The 23,031-nt window shown below is 40.9% G+C and overlaps 1 protein-coding gene across 1 annotated transcript; it reads left to right on the top strand.

Annotated features, from left to right (window-relative positions):
* Positions 1 to 6,288: 6,288 nt before the first annotated feature.
* Positions 6,289 to 22,356, top strand: prpf6 (PRP6 pre-mRNA processing factor 6 homolog (S. cerevisiae)). The gene is made up of 21 exons (XM_028583496.1): positions 6,289 to 6,526; positions 7,140 to 7,302; positions 7,474 to 7,592; positions 7,733 to 7,811; positions 9,151 to 9,327; positions 9,901 to 10,014; positions 10,119 to 10,213; positions 10,308 to 10,464; positions 10,723 to 10,885; positions 12,302 to 12,420; positions 12,953 to 13,171; positions 14,187 to 14,309; positions 14,403 to 14,524; positions 14,706 to 14,844; positions 15,641 to 15,760; positions 16,947 to 17,123; positions 17,305 to 17,438; positions 17,739 to 17,830; positions 18,719 to 18,833; positions 19,006 to 19,132; positions 20,377 to 22,356. The coding sequence occupies exons 1-21, from the start codon at positions 6,339 to 6,341 to the stop codon at positions 20,527 to 20,529; spliced, it is 2,895 nt and encodes a 964-aa protein (XP_028439297.1). The 5' UTR covers positions 6,289 to 6,338; the 3' UTR covers positions 20,530 to 22,356.
* The last annotated feature ends 675 nt before the right edge of the window (positions 22,357 to 23,031 follow it).

Consider the following 23,031-nt stretch of genomic DNA (forward strand, 5'->3'; position numbering starts at 1 on the left):
GGAACTCCCTAAATATAGACAGCATATTAAATGCCAACCAGAGAGGAGAACATTCTATATCAGTGTTACACCACAGTCAGGGATGCTTATCACGCTGTCCCCCGTGCTGCACTTGGACACTCTGACCACGTCATGGTCCACCTGATCCCCACCTACAGGCAGAAACTAAAGCTCTGCAAACCTGTTGTGAGGACATCAAGGAAGTGGACCAGTGAGGCTGTGGAGGATCTCCAGTCGTGTTTGGATTCTACTGACTGGGATGTGTTCAGGACTGCTACCAGCAGTCTGGATGAGTACACAGAGGCTGTGACGTCATACATCAGCTTCTGTGAGGACTGCTGTGTTCCATCAAGCACCAGGGTGAGTTACAACAATGACAAACCCTGGTTCACAGCCAAACTCAGAAGGTTAAGGCTGGCTAAGGAAGACTCGTTCAGGAGTGGGGACAAAGACAGATTTAAAGAGTCAAAGTACAAGTTTAGCAAGGCGGTGAAGGAGGCTAAACGACGGTACTCTGAGAAACTCCAAAACCAGTTCTCAGCTAATGACTCTGCGACTGTCTGGAAAGGACTTAGGCAAATCACCAACTATAAGCCTAAAACCCCCCACTCCTTCGATGACAGACACCTAGCCAACGACCTGAACGAGTTCTACTGTCGATTTGAAAGACAAAAGGTCAGTCCTGACACCATCCCCCACGACCCCTCCCTACAGCTACAGCCACTGTGCATCACCTCCACCTCCCTCACCTCAGCAGGGTCCTGGGCCCCCCCACCAATGCCCTCCTTAAAGGTCTCCACCTTCAACCCCCTACCCACCTCAGTGACGACTCTCTCCATCCACGAGAGGGATGTCAACAGACTCTTTAGGAGACAGAATCCCAGGAAAGCTGCTGGACCGGATGCTGTCTCCCCATCAAGCAGCACTGCGCTGATCAGCTGTCTCCAGTGTTCACAGACATTTTTAACACCTCACTGGAGACATGTCACGTGCCAGCCTGTTTCAAGACCTCCACCATCATCCCTGTCCCCAAGAAGCCAAGGACCACAGGACTTAATGACTTCAGATCCGTCGCCCTGACCTCTGTGGTTATGAAGTCCTTTGAGCGCCTTGTGCTTTCACACCTCAAAGCCATCACTGACCCCCTCCTGGAACCCCTGCAGTTTGCCTACAGAGCCAACAGGTCTGTAGACGATGCAGTAAACCTGGCCCTACACTACATCCTCCGGCACCTGGACTCTGCAGGAACCTACGCCAGGATCCTGTTTTTGGACTTCAGCTCTGCCTTCAACACCATCATCCCGGCTCTGCTCCAGGAGAAGCTCTCCCAGCTTGGTGTGCCTGACTCCACCTGCAGGTGGATCACTGACTTCCTGTCTGACAGGAAGCAGCATGTCAAGCTGGCGAAACACGTCTCCAACTCACAGACCATCAGCACCGGATCCCCTCAGGGCTGTGTTCTTTCGCCTCTGCTCTTCTCCCTGTACACCAACAACTGCACCTCCAGTCACAAGTCCGTCAAGCTTCTGAAGTTTGCGGACGACACCTCCCTCATCAGACTCATCTCTGATGGAGACGAGTCCGCCTACAGGTTGGAGGCTGACCACCTGGTGAAGTGGTGCAACCAAAACAATCTAGATCTCAACGCTCTAAAGACAGTGGAGATGGTTGTGGACTTCAGGAAGAACCCAGCCCCACCTGCCCCCATCACCCTCTGTGGCTCCACAATTGACACTGTGGAGTCTTTCCGCTTCCTGGGAACTACCATCTCCCAAGACCTCAAGTGGGAGCTGAACATCAGCTCCCTCGTCAAGAAAGCACAACAGAGGATGTACTTCCTGCGGCAGCTGAAGAAATTCAACCTGCCAAAGACAATGATGGTGCACTTCTACACAGCCATCATTGAGTCCATCCTCACATCCTCCATCACCATCTGGTACGCTGCTGCCACTGCCAAGGACAAGGGCAGACTGCAGCGTGTCATTCGGTCTGCAGAGAAGGTGATTGGCTGCAATCTGCCGCCGCTCCAGGACCTTACGCCACCAGGACTCTGAAGCGTGCTGGAAAGATTGTGGCTGACCCCTCCCACCCCGGACACAAACTCTTTGAGCCACTCCCCTCTGGCAGGAGGCTGAGGTCCATCAGGACCAAAACCTCACGCCACATGAACAGCTTTTTCCCCTCCGCCACTAGCCTTATTAACAAGGCCCGGAAACCACCCTGACTCTCCACCTGGCTCTTCATGCCACTGTTCTCTCTCTGCTGTAATGCTCTTTGCTCTTTATTTATTTATTTTATTTTATTTTATTTTATTTCTATCTTTATTTTTAATTTAATACATACTGTGTACATATACTTCTACTTATATTGTTTATACCTATACTTATATTGTTTATTACATTTAGAGAATGTGTGATGTGCACCAACAACACCAAAACAAATTGATTGTATGTGTTAAAAAACGTACTTGGCAATAAAAACCCTTTCTGATTCTGATTCTGATTCTGATTCTGATTCTGGACGGGGTCCTTTATTTTGCATGGCATTTGGCCTAATGAATCATTTTCAATATGATTAACCCACAATGTATATATATATATATATATGTCATGTTTGTCAATGTATTAGTATTCACAGCACACCATCTTTTTTCTCTTTTGTACAGTGCCTCAGATCCTGCCCTAGACTAATTACCGGACTGTCCTCATTCAAGTCTTTTGTTGTCGCACTAAGCTCAGCGGATCAATGGAATTCCATTTGAGCATCTGTTGCCCAAAATTACTCTAGTTGGCCATTCCTAAAAGAAGGCCCTAATAGCAATTTACTGTTGTCCTTTCTCAAGGACACTACTCTTTGTTTCAGAATAATACAGTCAGTAATAAGCTAAATAAACCATTAATCCTCTCAGGATTCTTCTATGTACCAAATAACGCTTTGTGCACATAGACTGCTTTCAACTAAGAGACGGTAATTGAGTTGAGCATGTGTGTGTAATAGTGAAAAATGATGTCCTATTTTGCAATTTTTTGCTTCCTTCGCCCACATTGTATTGTTGAATATAATGAGCTAAAATTAACTCAATATGCAGCTCAGGCATTATGATTGATGTGTCTGTGTTTCTTTGTGTGAGTAGGTGTGTTTTTGTAGGAGTGCACGTACTGTATATCAATAAACCTGTCATCCCCACACATCTCCTCCTGTGCTTCTTTTCTTGCAAACAGCAACTCTGTCAATCAGTGGACCATAAATGGGACATGGTGTTATTTGCCATTTCATCTTTAATTCTTGGTATCTTCTTGTAGACTGCTTCTGCTGCATCCATGCAGCCCCACCTACCACAGTACATCTACAATTATCATCACACTATGCTGGGACAGATAGGACGGATAGTCCAGTGGTCCTCCCCTCCATCTCGTGTCATATGCACTGAATAAACAGATTAAATGGAGTCATGCGTCCACGCAAAGTGGCACACACGAATGGATAAACATGCAGATTATTTTATGTTTGCACGTAAATAGACACACTATCCTATGCACAGTATGCCAGCTATAATTTGCCTTGTTTATAGCACAGTGTAATTTACATATTACTAATTTTCTCATGCATAGGTTTATCACCATATCGAAAACTAAAGTATTTATTCGCAAAATGAGGCATATTATTTTGTGAAACTCTCTCATTGAAAATGCAATTGTATCCGAATGAAGAGATTAGTCTTCGTTAAAATGAGTTAAATGAGTCTCTTTCAGCAAACCACACTAATGGCTTACTCTTAGACAAGGAAATTCTTAATATTTTTTGCCTTCAGCATAATAAAAATCTTCAAATGGACTGTCAGTCACAAACCCAATATTAATAAAGATCACTTGCATTTATTTTGAAAAAAAGATATATTTTTTAGAAACCCTATAATTTTAGTGTGAAACAGATGTAACACATGAAGAGTTATGTAAATAACTCTTTGACATTGACAGCAGTTCCTTTTAGTCCTCTGTGTCATGATACCAAGTTGTCTATAATGCAGGTAAACTAGAAAAAGAGTTTTTTTCATTCTGCACTCTGTTTCCAGCTCACAGCTTCATTAACAGAAAGCTTTGCCAAATGTATTATGGCAGCACATCAAAGGGAATGATTATGGTAAGATTTTTGGTAGGCCTCACGACCCCCAAACAGATATCATATCCTGCAGCTGTCTTCTGCTGCTTCCACAATTGTAGATTTTAACATGTGTGCGTCTGTGTGTGTGTGTGTGTGTGTGTGTGTGTGTGTTTGTGTGTTGTGTGGTGGATCCCTGCTGAATGTCATCATGCTTATGGAAACACACTTTTATTACCGAAATAAAATTTGTTAGAACTCATATATTAGTCACAGCAGAGATAAATGAATCCATTATCGCAATATTTTCTGTGGCAATACTGTATCGATACACAGACGCCAAGTATTGATCTTTTCTTATACTGTATATGTGTTGGTCAGTTTGTCTGCTTGACAATCCCATTTTGCACAATAAAATTGAAGTGAGATGAACCAACAAAGAAATTTATCTTTTAGATCAAACAGATGTTAACAAAGTTTTCATTTGGGGACATCATTTGAAATTGTGAAAAATTTGAAGTAGGAAAAAAGGTAACACATTGCAATATATTGCAGAATATTGCAATATGTTAAAATCTCAATAATATTGTTTCGTGACATAAGTATCAGGATGATATTGTATCGTGAGGTCTCTGGTGATTCCCACCCCTAGCACACATGTAATATGTAGTTTTGTTAATTGTCTTTCACTTATTGTACAAAACATGTTATAAATATAAGCTGCACATAATGCCAGTTTCTAGATGGGATTATAAAAAGCATTCAACTAAAATGAAATGATCATTGAAATAATCACAAGAAAGTAAAAGAGGCTGTATTAGAGATGAAATCAAGGCACGAGTTGTGCTTCATGTTTAAATTGGTCCTCGGCTGTGTGAGCTATATGTCTTCTAATGTGTCTGACAGTCCATTTTCATCGTCTTCTTCAAGCAGTGAAATAATGTCTGCCCTCCAGGCAATTAAAATGAAGAAAAATGTAAAGGCCTGCATCTAAGATCAGACACTGGATGGGTGAAGTTAAAGGTGATTTAAACTAATTGATGTATGGCCTCACTTCATCTCAAGGGATGAAACCCAGACATGTCATGTTAGAATGTAATTACTTTTATTGCAGTCTCCATGTTTGAATATATTCTCCAACATTGATATGTTTCACTCATAATGCAAAGTTATTGCTGTAACACAGTGTCTGTCAGAATCACTCTAAAATGACTTCAAATGTATGCTGAATCAACTCTACAATCTAAATGTCCTCTTTAAGACAATGGCCTGAATTCTGCTTCAATATTTCATAAACTACTCTTACTGAGTGCCAGAGCATGCTTCAGTTAGGGTTCAATAAAAAATGGTTTTACTGTGGATTAGGCCTACACTGATCATTTTTAAATGCAGGAGTCTAGTTAAGCCCTGACATTATGAAGGATGGGAAGGTTCATTTCAATTGGGCAACATGCAACCTTCAGGGCCTGAATGTTTATTTAAACAAATGCCAGCTCTGTCATATATGCCATGATTGGGGTCACAGATTCATTTATTACACTCTGTCAAGGGAGGAAATTAAATAGTCTCATAAAATGCTCAAAGATCATATTATGTTGATTACTAAATTGAATTAAATTAGGTTTTCCAGGTCTTTTGCATATACCTTTAAAGTTTACATTAATGATAAGATGAATTGTGAGACTATTACAATGAAGTAGAATAATGTACAAATATCACAGGAAAATCCAAAACATGCCCCCCAAAAAAAAATGAAGTTGAATTTGCTGGGAGTACAAAAACATCATCAAGTTAGTTCAGGCAATAAACTTCAAACACATGGGTAATATTTCACCGCAAAAACAATAAGTTTAATTAGAAATAGTAATCTATAAAGCCTACAATAGTTGCAAAAGTTAAATAGGCTTATTATTTTTCAGGATGTGGCGCCCTCCTGGGGCTTCCGTGGAAAACTGATATTAGTATGAAACATAATAAATATTCGAAATAAGTAATTTAAAGAACATAGTTACACGGTGAGACGTGGAAAAATAGTCACGTTAAATTATTCACATCAAAAATGTATTACTAACGTTAAATGAGAATCATAACAGGAGTGAAAATAAAGAGAAATCTGCCTGTCCTGCGGGGGCGCTGTTACAAACATCAACGTGAATTTCGAGAAGGGCGGGGTTTGCTACTAACGGAAGTTTGACTGTTGTTTATCCGGCAGTTAGCCTCCTCGTCTTTGGCGTATAACGATGGCCCACGCTGCAGGAAAACAAGGACCTAAAATTGTCTCCAAGTCATCTGCGGGAGGCACCGGGGCGGCGGGGGCTGGTGGTGGGCCCCCGATAATGCCCCTCGCCTCTCCGCTCATGGGGAAAAAGAAGAAGCCGTTTCTGGGGATGCCCGCTCCGCTGGGCTACGTCCCCGGTCTGGGTAGAGGGTAAGCTAACATGCCTAGCTTGCTTGCTACCTAACTTAGCTATCGCTAGCTGTTAAGTCTCATCATCAGCAAACTATCTTGCGCTGTAATACGCCAAAGTTGTCAAGTGAGCTAAAGTGAAAAGACATCGTAACAACGCGCACTAATGCATTAACGTTAGTTATATTTAGGCACACAATTCTAACGTTAGCTAGCTAGCTAGTTAAATGAACGAAGATATTAGCTAGCTAGGTCGGTAATATCAGTTGTTGCATTACTTTGATGTCCTCCGTGTCGTAATGCCAAATAAACTAAAGTAAAAACTGGCAGCCACTCCAATTATTAACTTTCTATCGGTTTATTTCTGACCCCGCATAGCCTGCTGAAATTGAAATTCTATGCTGGTAACATAGCTAGCTAACTGGTATCTCCTGTTATATTAACGTTATATTTTATCATCTAACGTTAATTAGTCAATCAGCAACATTATCAAAACATCGCTTAAAGCATATATAAACTTGTAAAGCAACCACCATAAGCTGGTTATGTATTCAGTTAAAAATCCCAGTGTATGCTTATCACAAGTCTACCTATGTTTATTTATGTACAATTTAAATTAATTGCATTTCTTTAGTGCAACTGGTTTCACCACCCGATCTGATATCGGTCCTGCTCGTGATGCCAACGATCCAGTGGATGACCGACATGCACCTCCAGGGAAGAGGACAGTTGGGGACCAAATGAAAAAGAACCAGGATGATGATGACGAAGATCTGAACGACACAAACTATGATGAGGTGCTTATGATTGGACTGTCTCTAGCTGTTATTCAATGTTTATATGGATGTTTGCAAGGACTTCATTCATCCACTCAAGATTAAAGTTAAACTTGACCAGACTATAACTCTGCCTATATAATGATTTCCTTTGTCATTTCTTTTCCCATTATGGTGCATTGTGTCTTGTAGTTTAATGGATATGCAGGTAGCTTGTTCTCCAGTGGTCCCTATGAGAAGGATGATGAAGAAGCAGATGCCATATATGCAGCACTGGACAAGAGGATGGACGAAAGACGCAAAGAAAGAAGGTCACTAAAATTAGTCAATTTCCTACCTGAGTTTTAGGGAACACCATATCCTTCCCAAATTTTACAGTGTATGTTTGAAATCCTGTGCACTTGAAACTGCATGTGAGTGTATTTTTTAATTCTGTCCTGTTTATTTTCAGGGAGCTGAGAGAGAAGGAAGAAATCGAGAAATACCGTATGGAGCGACCCAAAATCCAGCAGCAGTTTTCAGATCTAAAGGTAAAACATTGCACATGATTCACCAAACTGTTGTCTTTTTTCCACCTGTGATCACATAGATTTCTCCTATACTGTCCTCTTCTTACATTGTCTCTTACCATTTTATGGACATATATTTGGTCACTGGGTGGAAAACCATATCTTCCCAAACTATGAAAATCTCTACAACTGGATTTTAGAGATTGTCACAAGACAATAACAGTATGCTGCCATAACGTTGTTACAAAGAAACCACATCTTAGCTAGAGTTGGGTAACGAACTCCGCTACTTTTTTGGGTACCGACCAAATTACGTTGGTACCACCGTGGACTGATACACGCTAAATCAAACTGTGCCAAATTTCGGTACCTGAGAGCGAGTAAGGGCAAGTTTATCTTTCCGCTCTCTGCATGTTGATAGAGACACACGCGATCAGAGGTGCGGACAGAGCGAACTACGTTGTCTCGACAGTTTTGTTTAAGTCACGGCAATGTCGGTAAAGCGACACCTTTCACTGCGATATATTAATGGCGAGCCAAAAGCGTTCGCGTTGCTGTTGACGTTACACTTCCTCTAAAACAAGCAGGTACAAGAGTGGTTTATATGCCCTGGTGACTGACTGACGGGCTGAGGTGTAAGGCAATGCAACTTTATTTCTACAGCACATTTCAGCAACAAGGCAATTCATTGTTATTTACATAAAACACAAGAACAATTAAAAATGGTCATGAAAATAAAACCGGCTAAAATAGAATAATGTACAAGAATAAAAGTTACAGTGCCATGTAAGAAATTAATAATTATTTGATTCAATATAGAGACAGGTTTTGGAGGGGAGAGGGAGGGGTTTTTGTTTTGTGTATTTAGTTTTGAGTGTAAAATGTTCTAAATAAATAACAAAATGTTCTAATGAAATAGGATAAATATGTTTGGAATTATTTTTACAACTGAAATAATTTTTTGTTATAACAGTGCAAAAGTACAAAAAAAAAAAAAAAAGTACCGTTGGGTACCGGAACCAAATTTAAGGTAGCATTATAGTTACTGCTACCGATAGAAATGTGAATGGTACACAACCCTAATCTTTGCTGAATCAAAAAGGGAGCGGAAAGCTGAACACTGACACCCTTGTCAATTAGAGGAGCACCAGGGGGAGGCAGAGTAATGTGATTTTTATTCACAGATATATTTGACAGTTTGATCAAATGTGACAAAAAGTTATTTTTTATGACATTTATCAGCTGTAGCTTTAAAATGATGCTGTCCTATGATCAGAGAGAAAAAAACATTGCCGACATTCCAAGTTGCTTCACATCTCTCTTTCATCGGTCTTTATTCTCTCTGCTTTTCCTTTTTCAGAGGAAATTGTCAGAGGTGTCAGAGGAGGAGTGGCTGAGCATCCCTGAGGTGGGAGATGCCAGGAATAAGCGCCAGAGAAATCCCCGCTATGAGAAACTCACCCCTGTCCCCGACAGCTTCTTTTCCAAACACCTGCAGACTGGAGAAAACCACACCACTGTTGACCCTCTGCAAGGGGTCAGTATACACACATACACACATCCACATACCGTAGACATTCACATAAAAACACATGATGTAGTTTTAGCCTGCACCAGCAGGAGTCATGATATCTCACTGGAAACAAGCAAATAACGTTAACTGTGCAATTTATGCAGTTTGCAAATGCTCTTGTTTTTTCATGCAGTCATGTAATCTAAGTGAATAGTAGTCCCTGCATAGTTGGGTTGCACAGAATGGCACATTTTTTTATCAAAACTTTGATTTAAGAATAAATATATTTTTAAAATATTGTAAAGAAAGCAACAACTTTGTAATTGTAAACTGTTGGCCTGTTTGATAAGTTGTCAGTTTCTGCCATGTACACATTGCATTTTTGAATTTGACATTATTACAATGATTTCACCAGTTGGTTTAGTTCAGCCGTGCAACACAGGAGAGTCTCGTTCACACTTGCAATGTTCACAAGTATCATTTACAGTGCTGAGAAAAGTGTCATATGATCTTGGCCCAGGTTTCATTACCTTTTTCACCAAGCCAAAACAATGTGTATAATGCTCCTCCATTATCACTGTTTCTTCTCTCCACTAGCTGGGAGGTCTGAACACACCTTACCCAGGAAGTATGACACCAGGAACAGGAGAGCTGGACATGAGGAAAATCGGTCAGGCCAGGAACACACTTATGGATATGAGACTCAGCCAGGTAACTAAGGGTCATCCTACTTCGTTCTATTATAATATCGGTGCTGTCGATACACAGGATTTATTGTTTTCTCTTAACCGTGTCTGGCTTTATTCAATCTTAAGGTGTCTGACTCGGTGAGTGGGCAGACAGTGGTGGATCCTAAGGGTTACCTGACAGATCTCAACTCCATGATCCCCACACATGGAGGAGACATCAGGTAGAGACACACTGGTGAAAGAATAATTTCCTAGGGGGTATTTGTGTTAATAAGTTGTGTGTGTGATGGTTTGGATGTGGTTTTGCATGTCTAGTGACATCAAGAAGGCTCGTCTACTACTGAAATCTGTGAGGGAGACCAATCCCCATCACCCGCCTGCCTGGATTGCCTCTGCCAGGCTGGAGGAGGTGACCGGAAAACTGCAGGTGGCCAGGAACCTGATCATGAAAGGCACAGAGATGTGTCCTAAGGTAAAGGATGGTGGTCATTATCTCATCCAGACCATAGATTGTGTTAAATGTATTGTTTGTTTTGTTATCGGTTGATGTTTGGAGGAAGAAGCAAATTAAACCTATAACATCAATGATAGATAGCAGACCTGTCAATCTGCTTTGCCAGCTTTTTAGTTGAATTACAGCTCAGCTTAATAGTACTATTCAGCTGAGCTGCAGTGGTGAAATTGGTCCGTGCCTACCTGTGGATGTAAGCGTTTCCCTTTGACCCACCAGAGTGAGGATGTGTGGCTGGAGGCAGCCAGGCTCCAACCCGGAGACACAGCCAAAGCCGTGGTAGCCCAAGCTGTCCGCCACCTGCCTGGGTCCGTCCGCATCTACATCAGAGCTGCAGAGCTGGAGACAGACATCAGGGCCAAGAAACGAGTCCTCAGGAAGGGTAAGGCTCCCAGATTATATATTTTTATTTATATATATATATATATATATATATATATACATACATACATACATACACACACAGACACAGACACAGACACACACACACACACAAACACACACACACAATCTGACTGTATAGTGGTGTAACGGACCATAGTTGATCCGTGGTCTGTACGGATCCACACTAACGATTTGGAATGCATATGAACTGTGGATTAATTGCAAAGTTTAACCATAAGAATAGTATGAAACAAATGTTTGCTGTTGCTTAAAGTAGGCTGATAAATCTCTATGGAGGGTTGCTGTGAAAAGATACATGCAACGCAATTTTCTGTTAAAAACAGTTGACTGTTCACGTGAACAGAGCATGTTCATGTGAACATGTGCGACATAAAGTGAGCGTTAATGCGGCGACGACTAGTTAAGTTTACGGAAAAGATTGGATTAAAACATTCCCAAGAAACGCATTAACAAGGTAAATGTCATTTGTTTTTCCCAGAAAGCGAACTCCGCTCCCTGTGTTTTATGACAGTTCTTTAACATTTTTGTGCTGATCCGAGCCGTGACTCAAAACCGTGATCCGATGAATCGTGAGTTTTGTAATCCGTTGCCGCCCAATTGTCAGATTGTAAGGAAGTCAAAAGATACCTTGCTGTTATGTTTCTATGAGAAGCTTTTTGTGTGCTTTCTCAGCAATGCATACATGAATGAATATGTAACAATTTCCCTGCCAAAAGGAAGACACTAATTTCTTCTGGGGGAAAAAAAAATTCAAAACCAGTCTCCATCTTTCCATTGTCCCATTTCAAACACCCACACAGACAGTCCATGCACACATAAGATTACATAAAAGATTTCATAAAGAATACATTTGACAGCTGTGGTTCTGGCTTCTCGTCAAGGCCAGGAACCCTTGTTAAACCATGGTGTCAATGCACTTACACGCATGCATGTACACACACACACACACACACACACATCCACATATACACCCACATATATACACACACACACCAATATTTCCCAGCAGCATACCCCACTGACAGAGATGGATGTGAAGCTTCCTTTGTGGAAGAGCTCTCTCCGCCTCTACATGTTCAGTTGCCTCTGCTCTACTTTTCTCCATTACAAACACAACACTCTGCCTTCCCACTAAGACACTATTGACTATTACTACTAATGCAGGAAATGCAGTTTGTTTTTATTGCTCTGAAATCTAAAGTGTCCAGATGTCTTGCCAGTGTAAATGTAGTTAATGTCTGTGTATGTTTAGTATTAAAGTTTCTTTTTGCCTAACATTTTGTGACAGTTTATTGCCTTGAGCAACACACGGACATGCTTGCATACTGTAAATGATTTTGAATAAAAGTGTCAATGAATTGACTTAACAGTTGTGTAATTGTTACCCATGTAGCCCTGGAGAATGTGTCAAAGTCAGTTCGACTGTGGAAGACAGCTGTTGAGCTGGAGGAGCCAGAGGATGCCAGGATCATGCTTAGCAGAGCTGTGGAGTGTTGCCCTACAAGTGTGGAGGTATGCTTAGCTGCCGTTTAATTTCCCTCCCTCCCCCAACATGAGCCATGCACATACGACTAAAGCGTTGGGTATACTTGAGCGCAACACCGTGTGCGGGCCGCTACGAGCATGCACAGAGACTTTTACGCTCAAGGCATTGTTTGTTGCAGTATTCTCCGAGACACCAGGGGTCGTACAAACAAATTAATTTGTGAATAAGGAAGAAGAGAGCGAAAGTTAAGCAAATCAGGTTGCCTGCCAACAGAAGTAAACGCATCCATAATGAACACAGACTTACGGCGAAACATACCATTTATCTACTCTAATCATTAACATGATAACACGATTATCTCCAAATCAAAATTACTGTCTGCCTGTAACACTGTTCAGAACACTCTTTCCATGAGCTGTTTTTTTTTTAGCATTGACTAGAATGATCTCTGATGTTTTTCTACACTTTTCCCCCGCAAAATGTTTCAAATGTTTCAATACAATATATAAACCATTGGACTTACCTCTATATCTAACTATGTCCGTCTGTCCTCTATAGCTGTGGTTGGCACTAGCCCGGTTAGAGACGTACGAGAACGCACGTCGTGTCCTGAACAAAGCTCGAGAGAACATCCCTACTGATCGCCACATCTGGATCACTGCTGCTAAATTGGAGGAGGCCAACAGCAACACTCAGATGGTGGACAAGATCATTGACCGAGCAATCACTTCTCTGCGTGCCAACGGCGTGGAGATCAACAGAGAGCAGTGGATACAGGTGTGTTCCTGCCGCTTTGTGGTTATTTTGACTTCATAGAGAGTGAGGCGGGTTTCCTGAGGCTGGCAGAGGGAAACCTCCACTGAAAAAATAAATAAATGAATTTCCCAAGGTCATAAGAAATTGGTATACTTTCAGGATAGGAAATCTTTAAGGTTAAAGAGGACAGAAGCATTACTTTAAACTGCAAAGGCTTTATATTTAATCAGTAACTGTACTGTATATATAGATTACATAATAAGGTGTTTCTACTATACGTACGTGTGTGTGTGTGTGTGTATATATATATATATATATATATATATATATATATATATACATACATACATACATACACATATACACACACACACACACACACACAGAGATCATAAAACACTGAGGACACCTCTGAATTATGAGGTCAAAATGAATGCATGTGCCTTTAAACCTTGGTATGAGGGCGCAGAGACTGCGTCATGCGTTTGTCATTGCTTTGATAGCATGCCAGCATACTTTGGCAAAGCTCCTCCAAGGTTTTTCATCTGGGTGCAACAGAATACAAGCAAGCACTGTGATTGACATTTTGTTGTGCAGTTCACAGTTGTTTTGCAATCCTAGGCCTTCAATCCCATTTCACATTGATTTCTTTTCTTGTCCTTCCCACCTAGCTTTTTCTACCTCTGGCAAAGTATGTGGTTATTGTGGTAGGCTTATTAAGGCCATTTGCCACACATTGCAACACAAACAACAGATTCACTTAAAAATGACCGGATTTGGCAATTCTTAAAAGAATGCTTTTGTGTATGGGACCCTGAGCTAGTCCTTTTTTTTTTTTTTTTTTTTTCTGCCCACAAGAATTTCTCTCTCATAATTATCTAAAAACCGTAAGCCATCTACATGGATATCGCCATCATTCCCCTGAATTTGCTAACTACTATACTTTTTGTGGTCAACAGTTTGTCTTAACTCTTGCATTCCCCTTCCATATACTACCCACAATCTTTTTCCTCCGAAATGTTGTCATGTCCTGCAGGATGCAGAGGAGTGTGACAAAGCAGGCAGTGTAGCTACCTGCCAGGCCGTGATAAGGGCCGTCATAGGCATTGGCATCGAGGAGGAGGACCGCAAACACACCTGGATGGAGGATGCAGATAGTGTGAGTACCGATATATCAGTCACCTAGATAAGGTACATACTTATTTGCTGTCAGCGTTTAACTTAACTGAGATGCTTTTCTGTTGTGTTTCAGTGTGTGGCCCATGGGGCGCTGGAGTGTGCCAGGGCCATCTATGCCCATGCTCTGCAGGTGTTCCCCAGTAAAAAAAGTGTCTGGCTTAGAGCTGCTTACTTTGAGAAGAATAACGGCACCAGGTGACCAGATTTAGTTTCAAAACAGCAAACCGTAGTAGTCAGTTTGTAAATGTTTTAATGAATCCCTGTATTAAGAGTCTGTCTTTAACATTCTGTTGTTTCCTTGTTTTTCTTGTGCTTAATCAACTTTCACTGTGCTCCTCCCCCTCCATCACTCTTCATGTCTCATTGCATCTCTCAGGGAGTCTTTGGAGGCCCTGCTCCAAAGGGCCGTGGCTCACTGTCCCAAGGCAGAGGTCCTGTGGCTGATGGGGGCCAAGTCCAAGTGGCTGGCTGAGGATGTGCCTGCAGCTAGAAGTATTCTTGCTCTGGCCTTCCAGGTGATGATGATGTTGTTGTTTTTATGCAAACTTTGACTTGTTCACATAGTATCCATTAGGGCTGTCACCGAATATTCTAAATTCGAATATATATTCGAATAGTTTTAAAAAAACGAATTTCGAAGGTGAAAATTAATATTCTAATAAAAAAAAAAAAAAACAGTGGAAAAAAAACGCTCTCGGTAGCAGAGGCTGTCTGGCTGTCTGCTTTACTAGCGCGCCTGAAAGCCGTTACATACCGGACGCAGCCCAGCTGGCGCATACAAATGTGACATCATGAGATCGCCGTGAATGTTTATACCTGCGCTGGTGGTCGCGACACTAGCTGCAGTCTTCTCCTGAACAGCGGTGGCGCTAATGAGCAAATGCTACCGACGCTGCCCTTTCTACGGACTAGAAGAAGAAAAAGGTAAACAACGGCCGAACTGGCAGCAGCATTGCCGTCAATGCTTCGATGTGATTCACTGACCTACTTCGTCGGATCGAGCCTTTCCTTCACCATAAAAGAGCTCATCTTAACCCGGTAAGTTTACCAGAGAGACCTGCAGTCACTCTGAGAGTCCTGTTGTCGGCGAACTCAAAAAAAAAGCCGTGCGCGACGTCGGCTCGGCCGGATATTGCATAATTTTGACGTCACGATGTCGCGCGCCACCTTGGATGCATGCGCAACCAGATGTTCGAATAGTTCGAATATTCGTTGTTATTTTAGAGGGAATATTCTAACGTAATTTTTAAGCAATTTTGACAGCCCTAGTATCCATGCAAGCCTGTGTCTTAACTCTGTTTTCCTCAATAGGCTAACCCAAACAGTGAAGAGATCTGGCTGGCTGCTGTCAAGCTGGAGTCTGAGAATAACGAATATGAAAGAGCCCGTCGACTGCTGGCCAAGGCCCGCAGCAGTGCCCCAACCGCCAGGGTGAGTTTGTATGTGTATGAGCGAGAGAGTGATTTCCCTATTTCAAACTTTCATGAGGATCCATTACAAAAAGAGTAGAAATCCACATAAACCTACTGGATCGGGGGCAAGGTGGAGGGTGGGGGTGTGGCCTTGACCAACTGCCACTTTGCTCGTTTGAAAGCCATGATGTCTCTCTCATGGGTGGGCCAAATTCTCTGGGCGGGCAAAGCAGAGAAAGGGGAGGTAACCTTGCTCCTTATGACCCCATCTGAGCTTTCATTTTCTCAAAGGCAGAGCAGGATACCCCGGGTTCGGTTTACACCTATCGCCATTTCTAGCCACTGGGGGACCATGTTAAAAAACCTCATGAAGTGAAATTGTCATGCCATGGGACCTTTTTAATATATCAGTCTTGTGCCATATTATTTTGTGTTTTGTTGGAATCGAATACAGCCTGAAAAGATATGTCAACCAAAAAAAGAGTACTTTCCTTAGAAGGTTGATGGAATAAACACACATTTCCCTAACTTTCTTGGCAGTTAATTTGTACAGGGGAAGATTGAGACTGCAACAGCCCTTCTCTGACCCTCTGTACCAGTACTGACAGTTTATTTTTCATTATGCAACGTTGATATGAATAGAGCTGCAACGCATGGGGTGGCTTTATCAGGATTTTGTTCTTCTCTGCTTAAAAAAAAAAAGAAGCTTTAAAGTGTTTAATAATTAATTGTACTTGAGATATCTTCTACACAAATGCTGTCTTTCTCAGGTTCAGGCTTGCCAAGTTTCTACACCTCAAAACAGTCTGCACCTCTCAGGTTGACAGATGCTGTCAGCGGTGCTCTTAAACTATCACTCTCTCTATCGGGTGACCTGGCTACACTCCCTTAAGTTATCTCTATTGTATTTGCTGACAGGTATGAGTAAGAGAGCTTTAATGTTGGCTCTACTGATTGTCCTGTCAGATAAAACAACTGCTTGGTGTTATTGAAGCATTAAGGCTATGCCCTCGGAAGTTGGTATTTGATACAGCTGAAAGCTGGTAAGGTATTTGCGTTGCATAATTGGGGCTACAATATAAGTATTGTAAAATATTTGTGTTGTGCCATGTTAATATAATACATTTCATTTATTCAGTTCATGGATCTGTACTGTCTATACATATATCCTGGTTGAAAAACATGTGTGTTTGTTATCTCTATAGGTATTTATGAAGTCAGTCAAGTTGGAGTGGGTGTTGGGGAACATAGAAGCTGCCCAGGAGTTGTGCACCGAGGCCCTGAAACACTACGAGGACTTCCCCAAACTTTGGATGATGAGAGGCCAGATAGAAGAGCAGTGTGAAAACATGGATAAGGCCAGAGAGGCGTACAACCAAGGGGTGAGGAGAGGCAAGGGTTGGTTTGGTTATTATAATAACCACAAAGGCAAGGGAAGCAATGCAATGGTGTTGGACACTTTAAAAGTGCATTTTTGATCACATGTGCTTTGAATAGAAAATGAGTGTTTCCCTAATGATTGGCAAAATAAATAAGTGGTAAATGACTGGTCTGTTTCCGTAGTTGAAAAAGTGTCCCCACTCGGGCGGCCTGTGGTTGCTGCTGTCTCGTCTTGAAGAGAGAGTGGGACAGCTGACCAGAGCCAGAGCAATCCTGGAAAAGGCCCGACTCAAGAATCCCCAGGGCCCCGACCTGTGGTGAGAAAATACACTTGGATGCAAAAGCAGAATGCTGCCCAAGAAAGAGCTTTTAATAAAAATGTGTCACCTGTGTTCAAATTTTGTTTCAATTAGAAATTGTTACTTTGGTATTCAAGAGGCTTCCCTCATTTCCCTGTCTTGATATATGTTTATGCTTTTACATTCACATTCATTAAAAAAATTAAACTTAAAAACAGCAAAGAAAAACAAACTTGGAACAATGTCAAAATGAGATCAAACTGACACACGTATAATTCTGTGCCTCTATAATTATTTGTATGTCATCATATCAACCAGGTTGGAGTCGGTCAGACTGGAGTTCCGGGCTGGACTGAAGAACATCGCCAACACACTGATGGCCAAAGCCCTGCAGGAATGCCCCAATTCAGGTGAGAATATAACCAGAACAGGTTTTGTAAGAGCCTAATAGGGCAATGAATTTCTAAGAAGTCTGAAAATGTCCATGTTCTAGGGCTCTATGTTCTAGGTCAGGGATCTTCAACACGGGGTCCGGGGCCCCTAGGGGGTCCTCAGAGTCAATGCAGGGGGGCCTCCAAATTATTGTTAATTTTTGAAGTTTTTTCCAAAATTTAAAAGTCTTAACATGAATATATTATTAACAAATATAAATCCCCACTGATAATAGGCCTACTGGCCTATAGGTAAGGTAGTCACTAAGGCCGTCCACAGACACAGTGAATCGTCACATGTATGTTTTAACATTAAAACATTAATTATAAAATCATGCCAACAATTACGTATTAGGCTGTTTTAATAGCTTAGTATTCTATGTAAAAAAGGTTATGTATAAAGGCTTTAGGCTGCCCTACACATTATTGTAGGCCCAGTTTAATATGCAACTCAATGTATACAATATATGTAGTAGAGGGGTCCCTGATCCGTCTGTCTTTAAGTTTAGGGGTCCTTGGCTTAAAAAACATTGAAGACCCCTGTTCAACCACCACAACCACCTGATCTGTTCTACATTAACCCGACTGTCATTTATTCTCCTGTCATACTCAACGGTAGAGAGAAATCAAAATTGCGTGTGATCTTTCAGTTACAGTAAGATGAGTTGCACAAGACAACAGTACCACATTCCTGTTCAAGTATATTTAAATGTATTCCAAAACAATATCTAGAACAAAACTATGAATTGAATGAGAATATTTGAGTTGTCAACCGTATTCCTATTGTCTAGGTTGCAGATTATAATTGCTTCATGTATGTGTCCCTAATGTCAAATTCTCTGTTTCACCCCATTTCCTTCCTACAAGGTATCCTGTGGGCTGAGGCAGTGTTTTTGGAGGCAAGGCCCCAGAGGAAGACTAAGAGTGTGGATGCTTTGAAGAAGTGTGAACATGATCCCCATGTCTTGCTCGCTGTAGCCAAGTATGCCAGCATCTTTTCACTGTTCTTTTTCTCAGTAATAAGCTCTGCTTATAATGCTAGTCTTTATTATATAATATTTTCTCTTTCTCCGCGGTTCTGGTTTTACACTGTGTTCAGCAAACCTTTAGGCATGGATTTCATTTCAAATGCATTCTTGTGCACACCTTTTTAGGTTGTTCTGGAGTGAGCGTAAGATCACCAAAGCCAGAGAGTGGTTTCTGAGGACCGTAAAGATCGAGCCAGACCTGGGAGATGCTTGGGCTCTCTTCTACAAGTTTGAGCTGCAGCATGGCACCGAGGTATGGATCTTATTATTGACTTTCCTTATCTGGGTACAACACTGGGTCACCTTTACATGGAAGTACTATCAAGCTCACACGGTTCACTTTTGACGGAGAATGACAATTGCATTCTTTTTTTATTATTATATTTTTTATTTTATTTTTACATAAACAGTGTGAAGATATTTCATACATACATCTCATTATTCATATTCCAGACACTAGGACACAGACAAAAAATTCCGTAATCATAAACAAACATATTAAACTAAAACAAAGTAAATAAAACAAAACTACAAAACAACCAAATCAAACAACATAATAAATGCACTCCGATAACACTTTTATCATAATCCCTAACATGAATGTAAAAATGTATAAAATCCAAATCTCTTCGAGACTGCCATATCTTCAAAAAGTCTCAGGTTCTGTCTTTACTATTATAATAAATTCTGTCCAAAACAAAGTAGCTTGAGAGTTGATTCCACCAGTGGACTATTGCTGGGGGTTTGGACGCCTTCCATTTTAAAGCTATACATTTCCTAGCTGCCATCAAAGCAGGATCTATGTACATACTTTCATATACAGTATATTCCACTTGTCAGACATATTGGTTCCCAAAAGACATAAACAAGGTGAAAGGGGAACAGATACATTTAAGCACTGAGATAGCATCTTGGTAACAAATTTCCAAAATAATGAAAGTTGTTCACATGACCAAAGCATATGAAAAAAAAAAGTACCTTTTGTATTTCTTACAACACCAACAAAGGAATGATATTTCACTGTTCATTTGATTTAATTTCTCTGGGGTATAATAGACCCTTTATTTTTTGCCTTTAAATTATAAGAGCATATATGTACTTTCCTGCAAATAAAAAAAACAATCTTCTTGCTGTATTTCAATCTGAAGGTCTTGTTCCCACTTTTGTCTTAAATAGTCTGTATTTACCCTTGAGCTTGTAGTAAAAACACTATAAATCTTTGAGATAACTTTATCCTTATTTTTCTCCATATTGTTCATTATAAAATCAATGTTTGATGGTTCAGGTTCTTGCAAAGAACCATGCTCCAAGTTGACTACATGTCTTATTTGAAAAACAATGACAATTGCATTCTGCAGTCAAATGCAAGCTCAGTTAATGTATCTTAGTTGATCAGGTATTAAGAGCTATGACTGCACTGGGAAGCTAATATTCTCATTGTATCATTTACCACTACAAATGGTGCTTTATCTAAACTCGCTTGTTTGCGTCCATCAGGAACAGCAGGAAGAGGTGCGAAAGCGCTGTGAGAATGCGGAGCCTCGCCATGGAGAGCTGTGGTGCGCCGAGTCCAAACACGTCCTGAACTGGCAGAAGAAGACAGGAGAGATCTTAGCAGAGGTAGCCAGCAAGATCAAGAACACATTCTGAGAATGGGGAAAGTTTGGACTGAAAACACCTGGAGGACTCTGGCAGTCACCAGTCAAGCAGAAAACAGCTATGGACATGCTCAACTATTGTTCTCAACCAGGACTTGCCCCTCTGTGGCAGATACAAAGTATTCAAACATACCCCCCCTTACCTTTTTCCAAGTTTATTGTTTTACCAAATGGAATCACAGTTTCTATACTTACCGACAGAGAACGATCATTTAATGTCAAAGTAAAACCTAAGTACCAATTTAAAACTCAAAATCACTGATTACCGTCTTCAAGTGAATAAGTAGTAGCAACAGTAGTAGGTTTTTGTGGCTAGGTCTGTGGTCTTTCAGGTAGCACAGGGTCTGTCATTGAACTGTAGTTTTCAAGTCTTCAGATTCAGTTCAGGACTTTGAATCGGCCACTCCAGGGCACAACATTATTGTCTTTAAGCCCCTCCTGCGTAGCTTTGGTTTTACGTTTTGGCATTTGCCGGAAAGTAAACCTTCTCCAAGTCTGCTTGCAGTGTGCTGCAGGTTCTCTCATTTTACCCAGAGCCTGCAGCAGAGAAGAATCCCCACAGTGTGAGGTTGCCTCCATCGGTTAATGCTGGAGATGGTATGTTTCTGGTAATGTGGCTGGTTTTGCTTACAGCAAAAATATAGTGTAGTATGATGATGCAAAGGTTTAATTGTGGTCTCATTAGACCATAGAACCTTCTTCCACTTAGTTTGAGTCTTTCACTTGCATTCTGGAAAACACTTGCTCAGATGTTACACGAGCAGTTTGCTTCTCCTTGCAACACTGGGCTGCATCTGGCAAATCACAGTTAAACAGTTGTTTAAATAGTTCAAAGAATAATTAAAGGGAAACACACCTACTCTACTGAGGTGCTGGCTTAATTCATAATTTTTTGTAAATCAACCTTTAGCACAATTTCTTAAGGCAAAATGTTGATATACAGCTTCATGAATTAAAGAATTGTGTCAGAGCTATGAGTCTTTTCAGCTTCTGGTGTATATGCACATATGTATCTCAACCACCTTCAGAATTATGCTATGCATATTGAGCATCTTCATGTACAGTACCTTTTTGTTATAACAAAAGTTATACCTAGCCATGACCACCCATGTGAAATACACTTACTAGTCTCTATTGTTTTGCCATGCTGTTGGTCCGTGTGGCCGTCAGTTCAGGTCTGCATAAGCTGCGTGTGCCATTTCTGTGTGCTGAATTGAAATGGTGTGAAAACCATGCTCCAGCAGCACTGTACCAGCCAAGTTTGGGAGAGGACACACAAGTGATCTCTGTGCAACATATAATGTGAGTTGCACCAGTAATGATGTAGGTGTGTTATAGTAAAGGGGGTTAAAAGTTAGAGGTAATCAGTTATTTTCTTTTATATTTCTACTAAATTAGGATAAATATTTGATTTGATTTCCCTTTGACAGTCAGTTGTTCTGCTGTTTACTGTTGAAATTCAAATTTCAGTCGTTGTGAAAATTGTAAAACAAACATGAACTTAAATGGGTACTGTGAGAGAGAAATGTGCAAAACACACTCATGTTGATTCCACCTTTACAGTATCTCTGGACTGAACTCTTTAGGTATTGGGTGTTAATGTCAAAACTTGTTTGTTAAAAAAAAAATTTTAAATCTTATTTTTGAGGAATTTTATTTCATGTCTGGATTTGACTGTCTCTTAAGTAATTGTATATACACTTGTCAGGGATTATTACATGCTTTCTCATGTTCTAGTAGTGATATGCTTTTTTTACTTAGCATGCTTGAAATGTGTTGAAATACTTTGCAGGCATCCAATAAACAAAATAACTGTTCATTGCAAAATGTCCTGATTTTCCTAAACAAGTCCTGTTATATAATGTCCTGTTGTGATTTGAATGTCAAATCTGATTGTTAGTGAGTTCAAGAGTTGTACCCACTCTAATTCCTCCCATGCAGTTCCCATGCATGGTCAGCATTTTGGTTGCTCTGTGTGGGGTTTTTCAATGTAACTGGTTTGTTTGAAAAGAAACAATACAAATGGCATCAGACGCAGCACGCTTTGCACTAAAGTTAGGGAGGTTATGGAAGAATTAAGCATTTTCGTTTATTTCAAAACGTTTGTGTAATGGCAGCGTAACATTAATGAGCAGGTGCTGAGGAGGAGAAGAATGAAGAGAAAGAGCCAAATTAGCTATTTTGGCATTTTGCGGGTTATGGCTGCAAATTCACTACAGAGGTCTGTGTGGATTTCCATTTTGTTTGCGATTTTTTCAAAAACGGAGCAGTTACGGTATGATACTTCTAGTTTTGATTGAATTGAAGTATCTCCCCATACATTAAATAAGTCTAGGTCACCTCATTGACCCTCCATCACTGTTCTCCATTTTGTAGGCCTAGTCAAGTTTTTAATTGTACTGTCTGTGTCTAGGGCTAACCCCCAGCGGCGCATAATTGTGACAAATGTCAATGTAGATTGACGTCAAAGTATCATTAAATCCGCCTTGGTTGT

Source organism: Perca flavescens, chromosome 7 (genome assembly GCF_004354835.1).
Source record: "Perca flavescens isolate YP-PL-M2 chromosome 7, PFLA_1.0, whole genome shotgun sequence".
Taxonomy (NCBI): domain Eukaryota; kingdom Metazoa; phylum Chordata; class Actinopteri; order Perciformes; family Percidae; genus Perca; species Perca flavescens.

Excerpts from the sequence above, each read along its gene's own strand:
- prpf6 (XM_028583496.1), top strand. The coding sequence starts at position 6,339 with ATGGCCCACGCTGCAGGAAAACAAGGACCTAAAATTGTCTCCAAGTCA. Across the intron at positions 7,593-7,732 it reads GAAAGACGCAAAGAAAGAAG|GGAGCTGAGAGAGAAGGAAG; the intron begins GTCACTAAAATT and ends GTTTATTTTCAG. Across the intron at positions 13,172-14,186 it reads ACAGAGAGCAGTGGATACAG|GATGCAGAGGAGTGTGACAA; the intron begins GTGTGTTCCTGC and ends CATGTCCTGCAG.